Source organism: Hyperolius riggenbachi, chromosome 3 (genome assembly GCF_040937935.1).
Source record: "Hyperolius riggenbachi isolate aHypRig1 chromosome 3, aHypRig1.pri, whole genome shotgun sequence".
Lineage (NCBI taxonomy): Eukaryota > Metazoa > Chordata > Amphibia > Anura > Hyperoliidae > Hyperolius > Hyperolius riggenbachi.
The window spans coordinates 173,095,540-173,112,937 of record NC_090648.1 but is presented as its reverse complement, the minus strand read 5'-3'; the positions used below and the strand labels follow the sequence as shown (position 1 = coordinate 173,112,937).

At 41.7% G+C, this 17,398-nt stretch overlaps 1 protein-coding gene across 2 annotated transcripts in view; it reads right to left on the bottom strand.

The window, feature by feature from the left end:
- The window catches only part of ELL3 (elongation factor for RNA polymerase II 3), a 118,827-nt gene that overhangs the window by 84,386 nt on the left and 17,043 nt on the right, over positions 1–17,398 (bottom strand). For both annotated transcript variants that reach the window (XM_068275279.1, XM_068275278.1), the window contains exon 2: positions 10,319–10,372. In XM_068275279.1, coding sequence (XP_068131380.1) covers positions 10,319–10,372 — 54 coding nt within the window. The remainder of the gene's footprint in view (positions 1–10,318; positions 10,373–17,398) is intronic.

The following is a 17,398-nucleotide window of genomic DNA, read 5'->3' as shown; positions in this document are numbered from 1 at the left end:
TGTTGGCACTTTATAAATCAATAATAATAATAATACATTATTAATAATCATAATCATAATAATAATAATAATAATAATGAAGTATTATGCCTATGGGCATTTATGTGGTTAAACTGTGCCCACCTTCTGAGGAAAGCAGTGTATTTTGCTAATGACTGCATCACACCTTCTGGTTAGTAAAACACAGGAAGAAAGATACTAGCTAGATCCTGTCCTAACTAAACACACATAACTGCTGTAGCGAGCTTAGCAATAAGCACTGACCTGAAAGTCTTCATTGTTTAAACACTTTCTATTTCATAAATGTAAATACTGCATTTTACACTGCTCAGCTTTGCAAGCAGCTAAAGTAAGTTAAGTGTTACATATGGAATTCAGCCTCTTTTGTAAGCAAACAGCGATTATGGACAAACGTAATGAGGCATGAAAGCCGTGGGACTGGAAGCGCACTAAAAAAAATGTCTTGTTCAAGTTCAAGTGAAACAAGATTTCTGGTTAGTGAAACAAGGTTAAATATGGCAGCTCCAAACAGGGGCATAGGTAGAAATCATGGGGCCCCGTAGTGGGAACAGGAAATTTGGGTGCCTGGGGCTAATGGAATACTTGGACGCCCAATAGGCAGTAATGCAAAATACTGGCTATTGGGCCCCCAAAGAAGAAATTAGGGCACACGATAAATAGCATTTGCCAGGCTCATCCAACTGAATTTTTTTGTTTTGACAACTAGTGTTTGTAAATTATCATTTTGAACTTTAATATCAGAGCGGAGAAAGGGTTTTTAGGGTTAGGCGTCAGGAAGGGAGTTTTAGGGTTTGGCACAACCAGGAGGGTCTTAAGAGTTAGGCACCACCAGGGGGTCTTAGAGCTGGGAGCCACCAGGGGGAGGGGGGTCTTAGGGTTAGGCACCACTAGGGGAAGGGTTATTTTCCGTTAGCCGGGCGCAACTGAGCTAAGTAATTTAGAATGTAATCTCCCTCGCCAGCAATCGCTGGCAGTAGAGTTACATCTGTCCCTACTATCCATGGCGGCCTGGAGGGGGAATAGTAATTAACGCCGCTGGGATTTTTCAGGCCGAGGGAGATTACATTCTACATTACTTAGCTCAGTTGCGCCCGAACCTTCCCCAGCACTGTTCCACGCTGAAGTTTTATCGCCACCTGGTGGTTGCGCCCGGCTAACGGAATAGTACCAGGGGAAGTCTTAGGGTTAGGCATCACCAGGGTGATCTTAGGGTTATGCATCACCAGGGGGGTCTTAGGGATAGGCACCACCGGGGGGGGGGGGGGGGGGGGGTCTTAGAGTTCGGCATTGGTATAGGGAGGGTTTTGTGTGAGAGAGTAGGGTTAGGTGTAGTTGTAGTGAAATATCGGTGATATTTACCTGTTTTACTATGCTTATTACGACTGTAACTTCGTTTTTATTGTTATACATGATATTTTGCGATATTATTACCATTTTAACATATTTACTATTCTATGTTACATAAAGATGAATAACTGATAAAAATCTTGTAAAACACAAGATCTTAAAATATTGACTATACCTGCACCCTTTTTCCCAGGCGCCCTTATTTGATGTATGCCCCATAGTAAAGTTCTCATTGCCCCCAAATAAAATGATATGGAAACTTTGTGCCCCTCATCAATTTTTAGTAGCCAGAGGGACCCCCCCCCCAACAGTTTTAAGTAGCCCTCCAGTAACTCCTAGTATTATATAGTTCCAGGTAGACCCCAGTACAGAGATCCACCAGTATAAGCAGCAAGAAGTAGCACACCCTCCTGTACCTCCCGTACGGGTAGCCAGAATTATCCTCCTTGGTATAGGTAGCCAGTTGTAGCCCCCCAGTATAGGTACACTCTTAGTATAGGTAGTCAGAGGTAGCCTCAGTATCGGTAGCCAGAGGTCCCACACCCAGTATAGGTAACTGGAATTAGCCAGACCCCCAGTATAGGTAGGCAGAAGGTCTCCTCAGTATAGGTAGTCAGATATGACACCCCCCTTTCCCCCCCAAGTATAGGTAGCCAGAAGAATCCCCCAGTATAGGCAGGCAGAAGGACTCCCCAATATCGGTAGGCAGAAGGTCCCCCCCTCCCCTCTCATTAAGGGAAGGCAAAATTACCCCCCAGTAGCTAGATGCAGATGCAGACTTTCAGCAGTGGAGCATAGAGGAAGTGACTCACTTCTCCAGGCTTCACTGATGACCAATCTTCTCCAGGCATCCTTTCTTTATGATTAAAGTGTCCCCTCTTGCCAAGTTAACAAATCAGCATTCACTGGGATATGGGAAACCCACCTGGGAGTGGGGTCCCTCTTCCCATCTCTGGCCATATCTTCTTGCAAAACCATCACTGAGGAGAAACCATGTAAGGTTTTTTTATGAATGCTGTTGAACTTCAAAGTTTCTTCTGCACTTGGCCTAACTGCATTAAATGTGTGCTTTAGCGGCTGCAATAGTGGCAGGCTCTATTGCAGCCCCTAAAACACTCTCCGTTCACAGTAAGTTTGCCTTGCATTAACAAAACTGCCCCTCATTCTTCATCTACTTTGTTTAACAGGAAGCTCCCATGACTATCCTCGCTGCAGAATAAATGGGTCTTAATTGCTTGTTCAGCTGTCCACTTACTATTAGCAAGACATTGGAAGGAAGCTCTCCCTACCAAGCAGATGTTAACTGATAAAATATTCGACATATACAGCATGAAATAACTGATCGGACTTATTCATAAAACAGTGTTAATTTCTTGAGATCTGGACAGCTGTATTTCCAAATTGCTTCTAACAGTTTAACCTGTCACCCATTGGGTATGTTTGCTGTACAGGTAGTCCTCGACTTACAAACACCTGACTTACAAATGACCTGCTCATACAAACTAATGCCTGCCGCTGTAAGCAGCAATAGTAAAATGTGCGATTAGCTGCAATGAAAGGTAATTATGGCTTCAGATAAATAGCGGGCGCTGGGCCATTTTTAGTAGTGCTTGTCCTGCGACATTTTTACCTGATCCACAATTGTACAGTTATAACTACAGCAGACTATGCAAAAGTGAGAACTAAAATTACCGGGATATATCTAATCTTGACAACAGCAATAACACTTATAGAACTCAATATTACTCAACATTAATAACGTTGCAAATTGTTATTATTTGTATTAACATTATTGTTATGTTTAATTTATATTGCGCCATCATCTTCCATACTAATGTACATAGTACAAAACATACACTGATGAGGAGTGTAGATTAATGAGCAGTTCAACACAGTGTACAATCAGGACATCCAGTGACACCAGTACAGCTACATACAACTGATATATAATTGTAATTTGAAAACATGGAGGCTGTATGCTAAGGCACAGCACCTACATTGCTTTCTGTTGCAGTGGTGATCCCATTAATTGGCAACAAATAAGATAGTCTTGCGCCACTGACAAAAATGCATGAACACGAGAACGTACTGCTGCACAATGCATGCAGCCTATGCTGTTCTATGGAGAGGGGAGTTACCCTGCCAAGGGAACTATAAAAGTATAACAATAATGTTTGGTTGTTAGTGATCCAATGGCTTCGTAGATAGAACACCTGTGTTCAACCTACATATTTATCTAAGATAATCAGAAACAGTTTTCTCAGGGAAGGTAATCTAGTCTGTAAATGGCTAACAGTTCTTAGTATGTATTTTTCAAGGTAAGTTTGCATGTTACAATATATCTGCACTGTTTCTACTTTGTGATTCATGGAAGCAGACATATTGTTAACATCATGTGCTTTCAAATGAGCTTATATGCCATCTCTGCCATAGCATGTGACACATGGGAGAGATCAAATTACAACTTGTGATTAGACACAAAAGAGGCGGAATTAAACAGGTTAAACCTTCTAAAAACATACAGGGTGCATGTCTCTATGTTTTCCTTCTGTCCCATGGAAGAGTTCAGGTACACTTTAAAGCAGATACTTCTTTGCGTTGAAAGCCATCCATGGTTATAATTACTAGGTAATTCCCGATCGCGTTGATCCAGGGATTTTATCTGATTGCCATCTGGAGTCAGGAAGGACCTTTTGGGGCTAATTGGTCCATGCCTTGTAAGAGTTTTTCGCCTTCCTCTGGATCAACAGGGATATGTGAGGGAGCAGGCTGGTGTTGTACTTAATTTTTAGGTTGAACTCGATGGATATAAGTCTTTTTTTAACTCAAATAACTATGTAACTATATGTAACTGTTAATATGGTCCACAGCCCTGCAGCATTTAAATATCTTAATTTTCAATAAACTTGAACTTGGGTTAAAAAAAAATAAATCCTAATTTTAATGTGAAACATACAGTCACATGACCTCTCCGGCTCTTATTTCCAGTGGGGGGACACTGTAGCCACTATTGCCCATAGTGAAGTATTAGATAGGACAGAGATGCCATTGCTCATGCTTACCTACTACTACTCTGTGTAATGGGGGAGGAGTTTGAGCTGAAGTGATCATGTAACTGTGTTTTTATGACTAAATAAATGTAGAAGTAGCATGGCAGTCTTGTATTGTTGGGGCAGTATCGCTAATTCTAGGAGATCTGTTTAACATGGACCCCCAATGGTGTTATTTTAACATGCTAAAAATGGAAGAAAAAACGACTCCCTCGAGAACCCAAATTCCTCATACATTCTATGTGAATATACACAATACTACCAGAGACAAATATTTCTGACTAAATTTAATTGTAGTTATTATTGTTTGTTATTATGTAATAGTCTTGCCTCTAATTTGCACTCCTGTCTGTCAGCCACTGACGGGTAAGCTGACCGTAAATATGCACTATTAGTCAGCTGTGACAGGACCATGTATGATCAGCTCAACCAAGCTTACATGATTAAATGAATAGGAGGGGAAGAAGGAGCCTAGTCACATACCTGCTTGCAGGAAAAAAGAAAAGCAAGCAAGCTCGATTTTCAAAACTGTACAATCTTCCCAGTATAATAGTCACTGGTGGGTATTTCTTGATGGCATAGCATGAGTTTATTATTCAATCCAGCTATGTTGGGCCGTAGTCATCACAGGCAGTCTAAATAAAGTATACATACCAATTTCTCTGCCTTGAAAGCAGGCATGTCGACCTCCAGTCCCCAAGGGCTGAGTTCCTCACACATTTCTGGCACAGCTCACATTAATTGATGGGACTTGAATCAGGAAAGGTGAGGTCCATCAAGTAGAAATCAATTTTCCATGTCTCTGTCCATCCTAAACAATGGCATGGATATGGCCCTCAAGGACTGGGGTTTGACACCTGTGTTTTAACCACTGGCATAGCTAAGGAGCTGTGAGCCCCAGTGTGAGTTTTACAATGCCACCCCCAGCACTCTACACATAACAATTGATATAGTGCACCAACACCTGCCAAGGACAGCCACAGTGTCAGAGAGGTACAAGAAGGGATGGGGAACAGCTTGTTGATCAGTATAATCATTCAAAGCATGTATAGAAGTGATCATTACAGGCACAGGACCAATAAAGAGCTTATACCGTGAAGGAGGGAGGGGCCTATGGGGCCCCTCTGGCCCAAGGGCCCTGGTGCACTCAAGACCTCTGCAAACCCCTATTGCTACGCCACTGGCTTTAATCTGGATAAAGCAGATTCTACTTGCAACACACTGGAGTTTTTACTTCCCATCATTCAGAGGAGACCCCAATTATGCCACTGCTGCTGCGCTTCTATAAGATTTTATTTGTTAAAACCCGAAGATTTGTTTTTGTTTTTTTTTAGTTGGTTCTAGAGATCACAGTTTCACCTTTATAGAAATGGTGAGCCTTATTTGTATATGCTGGCAGGTTAAATTACCTACTTTACTGTATATGTAAGTACAACACATTAAAAAAAAACACACACACACACACAAGTCATACTGCTTTTTTTTAGGCTCACAATCACTGCTATGCAAGTTATGCAAATCTTAAATCTGTTAGAGTCCTCAGTCCTCTCCAGTGCTCCACCCCCCCCCCCCCCCCCCTCTCCCCATTAATTACAGTGATTTTTACTAAATATTATACAGAGGGCAAGTATGTAAGCAAACTCAAAGTAGATATCATACTTAGAGTTCAAGCAATAGAGCATTCCTCTGACTTACTCATACAGTAAATTGTAGAGGTTAATAAATAATATAAGTTAATGCTAATAATGTAAATCTGTTTCTATGACTGGACTTACATTTAACTGTCACACGCCCCCCCTGGTGGCCAGACCGCACAATGCTTTCCAATCGGTTTCAGCACACAGACCATCCAATCTCGTGGACGCAATTGATGGGCGGAAACCGTTGGAATTCTGACAGCAGACAAACTAGAAGGAGGCGTGCGAACTATAAAACCAAAATACTAGGCTGCCACCATCTATTTTAATGGGAAAGAGAAGCCCACTGACTGACTCTAAGACCTGCGGATAAAAATGGTTAACAGGCTATTCTGGCGAATAATGTTAGTAATATGTCAGATGAGAATATAAAGCTATATTAAAGAGAACCTGTACTGAGTAAAAATATTTAAAATAAACACATGAGGTAACTTCAAATGAGCATTACATAGTTACATTGCCATCAGTTCCTCTCAGAGGCTCACCATTTTCTTCTGACAATAATCCCTTCCAGTTCTGACAATATTTTGTCAGATCTGAAATATATCAGTTGCTGTCAATAAAATATCAGTTGCTGTCAGTTATAGCTGAGAGGAAAACTGATGTACCAGGTAATGTCCATGTTTTCCTATGGCTCAAGTGGGCGATGTTACAGTTTAACTGTGTGCTGACCAGAAAGCTGTTATGGGTAATGGTCATTTTCAAAATGGAGGACGGAAAATTCCCTTGATCACAGTGAACAAACAGGATGCGGGACAGGAGAAAGACGCTGAGGAGTAGACTACATGGAAGGTAAGTATGACTTGTGTATGCTTATTTTGACTTTTAATTTTCAGTTCAGGTTTTCTTTAAGCTTGCTGCAGCCTTAAAGGATAACCATATTTACAAAGGTACAGAATGTGGTGCTGCAGCAAAGTGTCAGACAGGCCTGTCAACGCAATCATTGATGTCCACCCATCTACAGAAATAGCAGGAAGGTATGGTGGAGTCATAAGTCCTGTCCCTCTCCTTATCCCCCCGGCTCTTCTGCAGACAGGGAGTGACATCAGTTATTATTCTAACAGGCTGGTTCCTGCTGCTTGACTCTAGGCAGCACCACCCTGTTATGATTGTACAGGAAGGGAGTAAATTAATGGCGTTTAGGAAATGCTTTTGAAAAGAAAGGAAAACCTGGGAATCCCCCATGAGGAGATGCACTAGTGCAAAACCTATTTTAAACTGCTTACTTTTTTATTTTTTAGAATGGTCCTTTAAGTAGAATTCCAGGGGGCACAAAAGTAACTGTTCTTTAATTTGTAAGCACACTTTTGGACCTAAAAAAGACCAACACACAGGACAGTGTGCGGTCACTACCTACTGTAGGTAAAATTTGCTTTAAATTAGAATTGCTGAGTGTGTTAAAGCAACCCTGGTCTATACTTTCCTTTACTAGAGGTCATGACTGCCATGTTCCACATACCTATCACTTCCATAACCTGGAGTTCTCCTTTAAGCATAATCATATGCTAACCTAAACAGAGGCAAAAATAGACTCCTCTTTTGCAGTCCTGCACACAGCTTTAGCAATACTATCTGCTATGAAACATGATAGTAGCAATCAACCACTCATAAGTATGTAATTGCTGTGGTGCAATCAGAGTAAGTGTTTAAAAGTTTTCAAGTACTGGTGATGGAATCATACATTTTCAAGAACTGGTGATGCAATCACGCACAGAGAAGTATGAGTTTGATCTCAGCTTTATAGTGGAACTCCACAAATGTTGTACCATAGCATCAATACATGTTTATAGCCACCACATAATTTGGGCCCTAGCCTGGGTGAGCCATTCAATAGAAAGTGTAATTGTCCCTTACTGCTTAATTCTATTTTCCTTTCACCCTACCACCTAACACCAAACCCTCCTAATTTAGCCCCTAACCCTGCTTTGTATGAATGGTATGTTTACTATAGCCATTGTTTAACTTGAGCACCAGGTAAGCTTTTCCATGGAATATAGGTAAGGTGTAATTATCAGTAATCTATGATCAGCTTTACCACAAACTCTTCTTTAGTGTTTGCTACTGCTACACATTGCCCTTTGTAATACTAACCTCTACTTACATTTAAAGTCCTTTCTGATGCCTAAACTTGACTTCCTAACCCCATTCACTCTATCCTTCCCCACCCTACCATCTAACAGTAACCCACCTGATGTAGCACCTGACCATAATCACTGTTGTTATGGTTTGCATGAAATTCATTTGGGCATTCAATCCTCAAATTTATAACTGAATGCTGGAGCTCAATTTTTTGCTGTAGCCATTATCTGGTGCTTGTCCAAAAGCCGAACACTGGCTACCAAATTAAACCCCTTGCACTAGATAGTGGTATATATCCACTACTTTATACACTATGGCAACACTCGGCAGCATTCAAGTCAACAGCCCTAAGATGTCCCTGTTCCTATACGGGAATTGCTGTTTAATCACAATCTGTATTTAAGGTAATGCTTTAAGGATGATTTCTGGTGGCCCAGCAGCGCGTGTCCTACAGAGAGCGCTCTACGCATGCACATGACATACAATTCCATGGTCGCGTACTGTAGGATGTGCGCAGCTAGGCTAGTGCCTGCGCAATGAGGCCCGACTCCGGCGACCCAGAAGAGGCTGCCTGGGGGCATTCAGTTATGACAGGAGGGGGACAAAGGAGAGCGGGCGGAGCGGTGGCCATCAGGACAGCTCCCTGCACATGCCTGCTCCCCATTTTTCTTTGAGCTTTTCAGCTTTGGTATCCTTTAAAAAGAAATATTTTTTTTTTAACATAGGCTAAAAGAGATATTACATATGGTAATGTGCTATTATCTGTATAGATAGTATGCCAATAACAACTAAACTACTTCCAGATCACCCAACTGTTTTTCATGGAACCAGAACAACATGCTCACATTAAATAATGATCTGTTTTTCTAATGCGTAGAAAGGATTTTGAAAAGTCATTATGCTCTCCTTGTCCCATCCATTTTCAATCATTATAAACTCTACTCAAACTTTTCCCAAATCCAGAAGTTGTTCTAACCAGTTTGTGAAATAACTTTAAAATCCTGATATACTGATATGTAGATTGTTAAGTAGAGATCAAGGAATTGCATTTGTTTCTAATTTTTGATGCAAATTGGACTAATCAAGTGCATTTGCTGCCAATTTGGATTTGCCCAACTTCAATTCGTATGCAGATTGCATCGTCAGATAAATCAGCATCTCACTAATAATCTATAATTTTGAGTACATATTGTTTCAGCACCGCTCAGTTCGGCATGGGGAGAGCAGAATGACGGCTCTCCCGGCTGCCTCTAAACTCCCTGGCGGGGTTAAATACTATTCCCCCTCCGAGTTGTAGCAACTGGAGGGAGATGTAATTCGGGGTCTAGCAGCTGCCAGAGCCCCGAATTACCGGTACGCGGGGCACGCAGCGTAGCATTGCTGCTATGACAGCGCCCAGCTCCAGCGCACGGTGCTCAGCGGTGCGCGCCAAAATAATCCGCTGCAATAATTTTGAGCCTGATTTACTAAATTGAAGACCTACAAGTTGCTGTTCTTTGGCCTATTTTGCTAGAGAGGGGCAATGCAGCTGAGCTGGGATAAGCTCAGTCTAACCACTTGGACGGCAATGTTAAACACCCCTAGAGACCAGGCCATTGCCAACTCAGCACATAAGTGATTCTCCCCCCCCTCCCTATTTTCTCCCCACCAACAGAGCTTTTATTGGTGGGATCAGATCACCCCCCTCAGATGTTTATTTATAAATAAATATGTATGTCTTTATTTTGTATTAAATTTCCCTGTTTTTTTTTATTATTTTAATTCCCCTACCTCCCTCCCTCTGCCTATCACAGCGATCCGCCCGTGTCCCCCAGGGGGACAGCTGTGTCACTCGGCTGTCCCCAGTACAGCGCTGCTGTAGATCGCAGCGCTGTACTAACTAAATAGACAATGGTTTTGCCGTCTAAGTCTCCGAGTGGAAAAAACCCAGCCCCAGGACTTGACGCCAATCAGCGTTTGGCGGTCCTGGGGCTGCCTCCGCGGTCACGCCCATTGGCGTGACGCGTTCATTATGTAGTTAAAGTAACACTGAACCGGAAAAAAAACCTTAAGATATAATGAATTGTATGTGCAGTACGGATAATTCGTGTATTATAATCAAACAAGTTGATGCAGGTTACTTACCCCCTGGTTGCCTTGGAAAGTGATCACAGGCTGTGGCAATGTGGCTCCTGAACCCTTTAACAGAGAGAAGAGAAATGTATGTCATTAAATGTAACTAGGAGCAAGCTGGTAAACAAACTCTAAAGGAAATGTAGCTACACACACCTGAGTACTAACTGACAGACTACTAACTGGCAAAATCAGCAAGGCAGCATGTCCAGTGCTTAAAATATTTTGACAGTATTTCTTCACCTACTTTTTGGTACTTTTTCAATTGCAGAGTGCTGAAAGGTTATATTAAACAGAAGAAAAAAAATTATCGCCTAGGAGAAAACTTAGGAGAAAAAATGATTTGAATAAAGGGCCTGAGATGCTACTGCAGAACAAACATCTACCTTAGGCCTCTTGCACACTGCAAGCAATTCAGATTCAGATTCCGCTTTTTAATCTGTTTTTACTTCCGATTCAGATTCAGATTTGCAGTTTGCTCCTTGCACACTGCAAATCTGAATCTGAATCGGAGGTAAAAACTGATTAAAAAGCGGAATCTGAATCTGAATTGCTTGCAGTATGCAAGAGACCTTAATCGGATCCAATTTTTGTTCCCTTGATTAGTCAGTGTCCCTAATAAATAGGCAGCGAGTATACAGTATTCCTCAACACTGTCCGCAAATAATCAGCACAGTACTCAGAACCCTTCCCTGCTACACAGCAGACTGCCCAGCTGAAACAAATATGAAAACATATTTTGAGTTATTTTTATATTTTGCATATTACATCAGAGAAAAAATCCATTGCCTCCTCATTTGAACTCTTTTTGTATTCTGACAGCAGCCAGGAAAATATTGACTTGGAAAGTGGTCATGCCACTGGCAGTAATTAGAGAAGCATATCTAGTTGTTTAAAAATATCCTAATGGAAATTATATTAAGATGCTACTTCATCCTCCCAGATTTTCCCTTTTCATAATTAGTCAAGCTGAATAGAGCCTTTGCCATTACTTGCACAAGTTTTATATTTGATGCAGCCGTTCCAGAGAAATACTTTTTGAAAAGATCAGTCATGTGACTCAGAGATCCCGCAAGTAAACATTGGGCTGGCTCCAGAGTGGGTGTTCTCAGCCAGAGAGCAGCTATTACTGTGCAGAGATTCTATCTGCTGCAGATTAACTCTCTGTGGCCAGCATTGTGCAGCTCACCAGAGTCTCATTATTAGGAGACTCTGGTGAGGTGTAGAGCTGGTTAAAAAGAGCTAATATTTTACCAGCAGACAGAGGTGAGCTGGGTAAGTTAATCTGGGCTTACAGGGAGACGCTGTCTCCTGCCGCCTCCCATAGCCACTCTGATTGCTTCATGTGGGTGATGATGGGGTAGGAGGGAGTAGGCTACACAACTTTCTGTCCAGTAAAACTGCATTGTTGTCTCCATAGTAAATGGAATTATAAGAGCCAGCCAGGTAATATTAACATATTTACTGAAAAAAGTACAGGCATGGTATGCACAAAACGCTGCATATTGCTAATCAATGCAAGTTTGCTATCATATGAGCTAAAAATGAGAGGTTGTACCAGGGCTTTAAAATACAATTAATTCTTCTTTACAAAAGCACTCTTTGACCATTAATGAGACATGTGTGATATACTGCAGGCAATGTCCCAGTTACAAGGTACACAAAGGTATAGCAGCAGGAAGTTTTCTTGTGCAACCTCAGCCTGGCTTCGCAACATGAGTGGTAGTTAAGAAGATAGATTGTATATAAAGGTGACTCACATAGCAAGCCTTGCCAGACACTCCAGCTCTGTAATTGTCAGATATTTATCTGCCTTTAATTACAATACATTTCTTGTTCTAATATGCTTATATAATAACAGCTGATACCATTCCAATCTAGCCATAGACATTACATGGCAAACAGATGTGCCCATTGCTTTCATTTTATAGACTGAAATCAAAATCAAATCAAATATAGCTTTATTGGCATTACCAAGACTCATACAGGCATTGCCAAGGCAACGGGAATTAGGGGACATGGGAATGGGGGAAGAGGGAGGGATAGAGGTACAATTGGTAAGCAGTCCATAGACTTTAAGGTCACAATTCATTTATGCAACTCTCAGTCTGTGGCATGCTGCGACATAGAGTGCAGCGATTGTCACTGCGATTCCTCATCTCCAAGTAGAATGTAGAGTTTTATCTCATTTTCTAATGTGTGAAAGACTGGACATAGTCCCATCAAGCATATTGAATTCATGTATTAGAATTAAAATGTGCACTAATTGAAAAATGCTGTGTGATTTATGTGAAGAAAATATAAAAAAAAAAGAATTGTAGTTATGATAATGAAAAAAAAATACTTCCATCAGTTTCTTAAAGAGTTTTTTTCCGGTTGTGGTATATTTGGGGAAGTGCAGTAGGAAGTGATTTTCATCTTCGAGGGTCTTCTGCTCACAGTGTTGGCATAGTCTATTCTCCCTGGGATTGTATGTTTGTCTGTGTCTTCCTGACTCAGTTTCAAGGTTGTGAGTACTCAGGATTTACCTCTCTTGACGGTTGCCACACAGGAACCCATTGAGTGGAGAGAACAAGCACTCGGACATCTCACAGCCAAATCAATCCACCAGGCGGATTGCTGGCGGAGGAAAGGGGGGGAGAGGAAAAGTCGGGAAATGCTGTACACATGCTGGATTCTCAGCAGAGGCAATAACGACTGCCCGCCTTGGCCAAGTTTTATCTAGCATATACTTATGATGGATCCAGCGGGGTAAGGTGATACTACTGCTCTGAATAATACCAGCATAACTGCGATATAGGCAGAGTGCAGATCTCAAGGGAATTTTTTTTTCGATTGCATCACATATGAGTGGATTTAACCTTCCATAAATCAGCGAATGCCTTGAATCTTTTCATCCTTTGCCATTCTCAGATGAGAAGTAACCCCTACTATTCATCTGAGAATGGCAAGAGTTTAGAAGATTCAAGGCACGCTGGTTTAGTGCATGCGGTTTTGAATAAAAGCATCTGTAAACTCATTAAAAATATATATATATTACAAATCACCCTTTTCAACTGAAATCAGTGGAACAGCAAAAGCAACAGTAAATCAATGATTCAACAAAAATACAAAAATTAAAAGCAACATTTTTCTTCTAATTATCAGGTCTGGATTTTGAAAACGTCTCTCCTGCCTTCATCCATGTTTGTTACTGCAAATACAAAACTCAACTTATAAAGAAAAGAAAGCTGTTGCTACCTAAGAATTGTCATCATACCGGTAATTGTCCTTCCCATAAAACCAGGTCTGGCTGTGATGTCTAACTACTGATGCAATTATGTTGCTTCTGTGAATTTAGACTTTGCTACTTTTGATTGCATTATATGGCTGATTCTAAAGATGTGATGCAGAGAACATGTCATGTTATGAAGACAATTGATTTTAAAGGAGAGAAAACGTTGCAGAAGGCTCTCTGAGGACAGCTATGTGCACCTTTACTGGGAGACTACAGACCTCTCCTGTTCCTACATATTTTTATAACAAAAATATCTGAAAAGTGTATGTGCTCCTAGTGTTATTGTATTTATAATAGGTGGAGTGGCAAGGATAAGCAATATAAATAAATACATATTTTTACTGAAGTAGAGTAAAAAAGAGTTCATTAAAGGAAACATGAGATGACATTAAACTTATGAGATAAACAATTGTATCTACCCTCCTTCTCCTAAAAATTACTTTTTTAAGATATCCCACAGTTTTATGTTATATTTGACTCTAAGCTTTTACTGTTTCATTGTATTGTCTCTCCTCAATGACAAATTTATTGAAGTATGCCAGAACTGAAAACTTTGAATTATTGAACCGTTCTATCTCTTTCCTGCTCTCAGAAGCCATTTTATGTAAGGAAAGGGTTTTATGGTTGTAATTCCTTATCAATGAAGGTTACGCTATAACCAGGTCCATTTGTATTCATGATGTTTAACTCTTTCAGGAAGAGTGTAAAGATCGGTGAAGCACAGAGAGGATCTGATTACCGGTGATCTGCAGTATCACTGGGAATACAGAAGTATACCAGATTATAAGTGATCTGCAGTATCACTGATAATCCGATATACAAGCTAACCTCTGTTCACCTGAGTAGAGTGTAGTGTTTGGTGTAACAGTAATACTTAGAGGGCAAGGCCTCAGTGCAGCAAGGAGTACTGCACAGATTCCTTCCGCAGACCTGAGCTCTCCAAGACGGGAGGAGTCAGACTGACAGTAGGAAGGACAGACTGAAAGTGACACTCAGGAGGAAGGGTCACTAACAGAGCGAGGAACTGCCTCTAACGGTAAGGTCGGTTCTCGAGGTCGGACAAGCCAGGTAGTACACACACGGACAGATACAGTACAATATCAGAAAGCAAAGGCGGAGTCTAAGTACAGGCAGGGTTCGGCAACGGGGAATCAGATATAACGAGGTACAGAATCAGGAGGCAGAAGCGGAGTCTAGGTACAAGCCGGGGTTCGGCAACAGAGTATCAGAAGTATCGAGGTACAAGATCAGAGTTCAAGGGGATAGTCAAGGCAGGCAAAGTTCATAACAGATAATCACAATCAAACTAGTACTTTAGCTATCAACAGAATCTAGCTAAGTGTAGGATTACAGCTCCAGCTGGTCCCGGCACACTTGCGCATCTGACTACGGATCTGGGTGCTCCCACATATGTGATCGCAACGCCAGACAAAGAGCAAGTGAACAGCCAGCAGTATATATACTCAAGGACCTTTCCAGGACCTCCCTAATTGCTGGACCAATGAGAGTTGTGGAAAATGTCAGCTGACCAGCCTGGTCAGCTGACTCACTTCTGGCTGTTATTTAAACTCAGCCTCTGTGCGCGCGCGCGCGTGTCACTCTGAATCTTGGTGGACTATCAGTCCCAGCCACACCAGTACTGTCTTGCAATGTATCTTGTGAACCGATTGCGGGGGCCGCCTCCAATGCGGATTCCGCCGTTCCCAATGCGGATTCCGCCGTTCCCAATGCGGATTCCGCCGCTCTGCCTAAGCGGCATGCGGCGGTTTTTCCGCGTTGTGACGCCCTGCTGGACGCGGAAACAGCCGCCTCACTTTGAGAGACGGCGGCTTTTCCGCGTTTCCTCACAAAGAGAAAGAAAAAAAGGAACACAGCATAGTTATTTGTGTGCTTTGCACTTTACATACACATGTCTATATCATCATGTCACATGTCACCTCATGTATCCTATAAAGACAAAGCAAGCAGTCCCATTTTCCTTTATTTTTTCTAAGTTGTAGATGAAATGTGCAGGGGCAGCTTTTACAAATGAGCTTCCCTGAGCGCCACCAACTCTCTTCTATACAAAAATGAAAAGGGCCTTTATTAAAACTGCTTGCCGACCGGGTCACACCGATGACCGTGGCGGCCGCCCCAGGACCACCTAATGCCAATTGGCGTAAGGTCCTGGGGCAGCAGTTTGCAGGAGATCGCACGCAGTCTGCGCGCGCATCTCCTGCTTGAGGGGCAGAGCAGACTTCAGTCTCCGAGCGGCGAAACGCCGTGTTTATATCAGTACAGCGCTGCTATCAGCAGCAGCACAGTACTGGGGACAGCCGTGTCCCCCTGGGGGACTTAGAAGTGATCGGCGGTGATAGGCTGAACGCTGATCGCTGTGATAGGCTGGCGGGGGGAGGCAGGGAGGGAGGGAAAATATTTAAAGAAATAGGGTTTTTATTAAAAAAAAAAATTAAAAAAAATATTTGTAAAAAAAAAAAAAACATGGGGGGAGCGATCACACCCCACCAACAAAAAGCTCTGTTGGTGGAGAGAAAAGGGGGGGGGGAATCACGAGTGTGCTGTGTTGTGTGGCCCTGCAGCGTGGCCTTAAAGCTGCAGTGGCCAATTTTACATAAAATGGCCTGGTCACTAGGGGGGTTTAACACTGCATTACTCAAGAGGTTAAGCATTCAATACATACTTCCATGTATTAAACTTCACATATGCTTGTTTACACACTTGCTATTAGGCACATGTGAATGCAATATCTTCAAAAAATATAGTTAAGTAAAATATGTACTAGTATCATGCTGCTTACTGTCCTTTACTGGACAAATTTAACATAATTTAATGATTAAATGTGAAGAAATGTTCAAAACCACACGGGTTATAAAGGATTCAGTAAATGGGGATGGTAGCGGGGAGCCACAAATGTAGTTGTCAAGCCACCACTTTAACATAAACGCGTATACGAACCCCACTCCAGGCACTAATGTTTTCATTAACCTGTGTAGGTACTTCGTATCAGAGCTTATTGTCATTTTTGTAAAAGCTTTGCTATTAGCTTATGCCAAGTACCTTATCAGCGCAGACACTGGCCACTTCCTGTGCCACAGACTTTCAATGCTGGAGGCTGCAATCTTTCAGGTAACTGAAGATGGGGCAGTACATCTACTTCCTATATTAGGTAAATTAGTCTTTCCAAATAAACATTACAAAACTAGGCTTTTCATAAAAACAAAATATGCTTTACCATTGTGCATGCAACATCCAGACTACTCTAACTACATTTGTTTACAGGAGGGTATTCTATAGAAAAGCGTGTCTTTAAAATTCAAATGAAATACATTTTGGTGTTTTTTCTCATGATCTTGGCATGAATATAACAAAAGAAAGTAACCATAGAACAACAAAAGAACTAAGCAAAACTGCAGAGACATACTATCTTGGAAGGTACAAATGTAGGAAAACAAATTCAATTAATGATAATTTAAAGGGAAATTCCTGTCATAAAGGGAAACATGCTGGTTACAATCTAAAGCAAAACTCCAGTCAAAAGTTTTTTCTGAAACAGTTATTTCAGCCTCTAGTGCCATAAAATTCTTATTCTTAGTACCCATCCTTATACAATACCTCCCTGTGCCCTTCATGCAACATGGTTATTTTATCCTAAAATCATCTGTCAGCTGGGCTAGCAAGACCATGGATTCCCATCTCCACCTGGAGGGCACCACAGAGGGCTGCCAGAACACCCCTCAAATGGAAACCAGCCCTGCCACAGCTCCAGATCTGCGCGTAAGCATGTTCAGGAATTAGCATGGTTTGTGACAGCACAG